This window comes from Limulus polyphemus, unplaced genomic scaffold, assembly GCF_000517525.1.
Source record: "Limulus polyphemus unplaced genomic scaffold, Limulus_polyphemus-2.1.2 Scaffold372, whole genome shotgun sequence".
NCBI classification, from domain to species: Eukaryota; Metazoa; Arthropoda; class Merostomata; order Xiphosura; family Limulidae; genus Limulus; species Limulus polyphemus.
In genome coordinates, this window is record NW_013665982.1 from 581,432 (window position 1) to 586,418 (window position 4,987).

Sequence of the window (4,987 nt, forward strand, 5' to 3'; positions counted from 1 at the left end):
TTTGTGTGCATAGATTAAAAGCACCTTATATTGAATCTACCCAGATCTGGATATAACCCTGCCTCATCACTTCTAGATTTAGATATATTAGGCCTGACTTTTAGAACAAATGTTACATCTAGATCTATTACCTTGGTCATCAGATCTGTCCCAGTGCAATGCCTAGTTTAATAGTTAGTAAAGGTCTAAGTATGCCTATAATATAGGCTACAATTTGTATGACGATGGACCTAGGGTCTAGAAATAAAGTTATAACTGCAATTAGACTTAAAGTCTAGCACATTAGTTGGTGTAAGACATAATTTACAATCAGCCAATACAATTACAAACCACTACATTAGGCCTATAGTATTTACTAGATCTAGACCTAGGCCTTGCCTGTTGCATATATTGCCAATCTTGCAAACCAGTTAATATGTTACATCAATCTCATTTTTCTTTTTGTTGAACATACACTTACTTGTACGTTGTACTCTAGGACTTGTATTTGATCTACAGATGAATGATGTAATTTACTTCTGTATGCCAATTCAGTCTCGCTGTATTTCAGTGGGTGGCTTTTAAAAGTTAAAACTGCAAGAATAATGCACACAAATAATGCGACACTATGTCGTATTTACTTAACATAGGGCAGTTGTGCTATATCCTAGGGGAGGGCATTATTAGTTAATAGGCATTATAGGCCAGAGTAAATTTTGTGCCCCTTCACACCTGCACCCGGGGGCAACTGCCCCCCCTCTTGCTATGCCACTGTTTCCTTCCCCCAGTTCTTCTAGTGGAGTAAGTGAAAACCCCTGCTTTCCCAGTCCCAAGCCACTGGGAAAGTCGATTTGAAGAGTTCCTCATTGGGCAGTGCAGTCTCACTAGTATGAGACCAAATAGATGCACCCCTGATTTGAGAAGTAGGGCTGGGATGTTACATGAAGTGTAGTACAGAAGACCTCAGCTAAATTATGAACCAAACCATTCTTGCTGGTTAAGTTCAGACAGATAGATCTTGGGTTTGCCTCAGGACACAGGTGTGGGATGCTACTACCCGCACCTAATTTTTTGTGGTATCTCACATAAGTATTTCACCAAAATGGAGTGGCCTGACTTACAGACCTAGCCACACTACACACTTCTGCTAAACTGTTTACCTGTGATTTTATGGACAGTTGAGCATTCTCCGATTCCTCTCACCTTAGTGACACATTAGCTTCCAGCAAAAGATATATTTTGCTCTCCCATCTGTGTTGGACAGAGAGAATTCCCTGATTGAGAAGGATGTGGTCTCCAACTAAGTGCTATCCTAGTAAGGCTACCTCATACGTCATGGACTTTCACTTTCTGACACTGTTTTCAGAAAGGAACTGATCCTTGTAATTTCTTAGCACTAGTTCCTTCACCATCTTCAATGTGGAATTCTAGCTTTTTGTGATGCACAGAGGTGAGTAGTGTATCTGAAGTTAACATTTTCCTTGCCTGAAAATGTATTTTCTTACCCTTATACATCCTCTCCACTTCCAGTGCATGTAATATGCCTTAGCAAGAATGAGCTTATGTTCACGTGCTGGTGCTCATGGAGGATGTATCACCCTCCTAATAATGATCATAGACTAGGGCAATACATGTAGGGGTGGGAGCTTTGTTTAAAGCTTGTGGTATGAGCAATAATTTACGTGACAATGCATGAAGGAAAATAATAGCACTTTGTGGTGCAGAAAGGTATCTGTCTAAAATACATTTTCAGGTAAGGAAAACGTTAACTTTACCCATCCTCTGTATGTTTGTGTATGTGTTTTTAATATTAAAAATGAATTTTGGCATAACAGTAATTTGTGTGTATGTAATGATAATTGATATAAGTAGAATATTAATATTTTCCTAATTTCATATTTAAAATGTTATTGATTGAGCTTATGTAAACTGATTATTTTAACATACTTAAAATATCTGCTTTTAGCATTATAATACATTTATTGATTTTAAATTGGTTCTCCTTTTAGGTAAATATTTTAAAAATAATTAACTTAAAAAAGAAGCTGAAATAACAATATTGTAAATTACTTTTCATGCCAAGATCATTATTTTCAGAGTTATAACTGTAAAAAGTAAAGCTAAAGCTGAAGTTTCTTAGGAGGGGAATGGATGAAGAATGTTACTGTACCTATTATGTTATTGTGGTATCTTTATTTTTTACACTTTTTTGTAAATATTAAATTATTTTTTCAATACAGTATGTAACTTCTATTCACATCTACTTTTTCCTGTTCAGTGCTGCACTCTATATACAAACCTTTTTGCTCACCAGTAGCTTTGAGGCTCCTACCTAATCTTTCAGAATTCTATCACAGAAGAATATCCACATAAAATTTATGTAAACCTGTTATAGATTTTTTTATTAACCTCTGTACTTGGTTATCTAACAGAAGTATGTGTACAATTTTTAGTCTGGAAGTTAACATTTTCCAAAACTGATAATGTATTTCCAATAGATACTCACCCCACTCACACTTCCTACTTCTGGTGCATCTTTCTTTATCGCCTTATCTTGAAATGATGGTTGAACAATCAATATAGCTGCACTAAGAAGTGGTGTTACACTCCTATTGGTGAAGGGTTGTTGTATGCTCATTTACACGCAATAAAACAGCAATATTAGGTGGGAACCTTAAGGCTAGTGGTGAGCTAAAACATTCATATATAGAGGGCAGCACTCAATTGGAAAAGCTAGATAAGAGTAAAGGTATTTATTGAAAAAAACATTTCCTATAATCTTAATTTCACAATTTTGGATGCAACTTTCCAAAAGTGATTTATAATCATTGGAAATAATTAGTAGTTATCATATGTAAGAATATTTTTTAGTCATCAAACAAAAAATATGCTTAATTTTACAGGTGCTGACTCTTCAATTAGATTTTTTTAATGAAAATAATCTTGGAGAAAAGTATTAGGGTACAAATTCATGAATGAAACAGTTATTTGTTATGTACTGTTTAGTCCATTAACAATTGTAGTTATGTGCTAAGCACTTCAGTTAGTACTACTCAATTAGTAAATACAGTGTGAAATATAAAAAATAGTTGCTTGAATTAATCAACAAATTCCATACCTGGATCAGCTATGTACTACCTTTTCATCAGCTCTTAACCCAGAGAATGTTATCCAAATAAGCTTTAAGTGTAGGAGACAGTTTTTTCCTAATAAAATAAAGTTTGAGGTTATCATTTATATTTTATTACTTGTGTTTTATTTATGTATAGTCAGTAATCAAAATAAGCCAGTATACAGTAGTATGCCATAATGGCACTTCTCAGAATACTAAACATATATGTATTTTTGCTTTCCAGAATATTTTAATGGGTGTACATGACTAGTACAATTTTGTATTAGAACTTCTAACTTTGTTTATATTGATTAATGTGTATAATGCTTATCTATAGAATTCTTCACATATATTTTTTTTAAAACATGTTTATTGCTTTTTAGAATTAATTATTTTTAGTCAGTTTTTCTTATAACAAATTATATTGAAGTTTTATTTCAGACAAAGCAACATCCTGTGAAAAGGAAACTTGAAGAAGGAAGCCCTGCTAAAGTGATTCTTAGCAAGGAACCAAGGTAAATATTATCTTGTAATTTTCTAACCTTAGCATTCATTCTAAGTGTATTCTCAAGGGTCATTAAACTAAAATTATTTAAATCTAAGTTAATTACTTTGTATAAACATTCTGTTTCATTACTTTTTCAGTATTATAAGTGTGATTTATAGTGTATTGAAGTTCTGTCTTTTTGCTTCTAGTTTCTTTCAGTATTTATTAAAGGTGTGGTGATACAACGATATGATACAAGTATCATATCATGAAGCCATGATACAATTATATCGATACATCATTCGATACGATACAATTTATGTATCTTCACAAAATTTGGCAAGCTTTCAGTAAACATTACAAGTCTTTTGTACAGATAAATCAGAACTTCTAATAAAGTATTTTTGCTAAAAATTAATGATTCAATAAAGGAAGATGAGTATTGAGTACTACATGTTGTCTTCCTTTTTTGTGTCAAAAAAATTACATGCAAAGTAACATAACAAACTTACAATAACAAAATAGACAGACAGATATTAACTTTTTGTATTTTACTTCTCTTGCCAATTGCCATTTAGTTGATCAAACCTGAGAATTCAAAAAAGCATTGTAAAGTGTGAAGTACTTAGATAAGACAATGTTAGTAATATAAATAATAAATTACAGATAAGACTGTCAAACTTTGTAACAAACTGTTGATAAAACTTCTGTATCTAGATACATATTGTATCGTGACATCAATATCTAGATACATATTTTTTTTACTACTGTGATGAGATATACACTCCTAGTATTTATATATACATATATATATAGGTGCATAACTATGGTGTTACATTGTTGCATTATTCATTTCCTAATTGTTCTTTTGTCAGAATATTATAAAGACATTAAGCAATAAAAGCTAAGCTTCTAAGCATGAGAAAATCAATTTGAAGTCATGTTTATTAAATGAAGGATGTTTTGCCAGAGATATTGGGCTTCACATTGTTCTAAGGTAATTATGGATCAATGTTTTTAACCCTTTCAAGACGAGTCATGGGTGAAAGGCCATGTCATTCCGTTTGGTGACTCGCATTCAAAATTTATTAAACTACTATTTCATGAATTTATGTCATTAAGTTTTTTATCAAACTGTAGATTACAATTGAAATTTTGGTACTAATACATTACTCAGTTTCTTAATATAAAAGTAAATATTAAAAAAATACAGATAAATATCAATGTTTGTGTGTCACGTGGTATGTTGAACGCAGCACTGGTTCAAATTAGTTGTGTGTGAAGTCAAAATACTAAGTCTGTAGTTTTGTATGAATTAGAACCTCAAATTACCGATATTGACAAGCTAGAATATAAAATAAGAATGTCTTATCTTATATACTTGCTAAGATATTGCTCATGTAATAAAT

The 4,987-nt window shown here is 32.0% G+C and overlaps 1 protein-coding gene across 5 annotated transcripts in view; it reads left to right on the plus strand.

Annotated features, from left to right (window-relative positions):
- Nucleotides 1–4,987, plus strand: part of LOC106457777 (tRNA (guanine(26)-N(2))-dimethyltransferase-like) — a 52,279-nt gene that overhangs the window by 39,334 nt on the left and 7,958 nt on the right. For all 5 annotated transcript variants that reach the window (XM_022383808.1, XM_013917221.2, XM_022383805.1 and 2 more), the window contains one exon: nucleotides 3,533–3,606. In XM_022383808.1, the coding sequence (XP_022239516.1) occupies nucleotides 3,533–3,606 (74 nt within the window). The remainder of the gene's footprint in view (nucleotides 1–3,532; nucleotides 3,607–4,987) is intronic.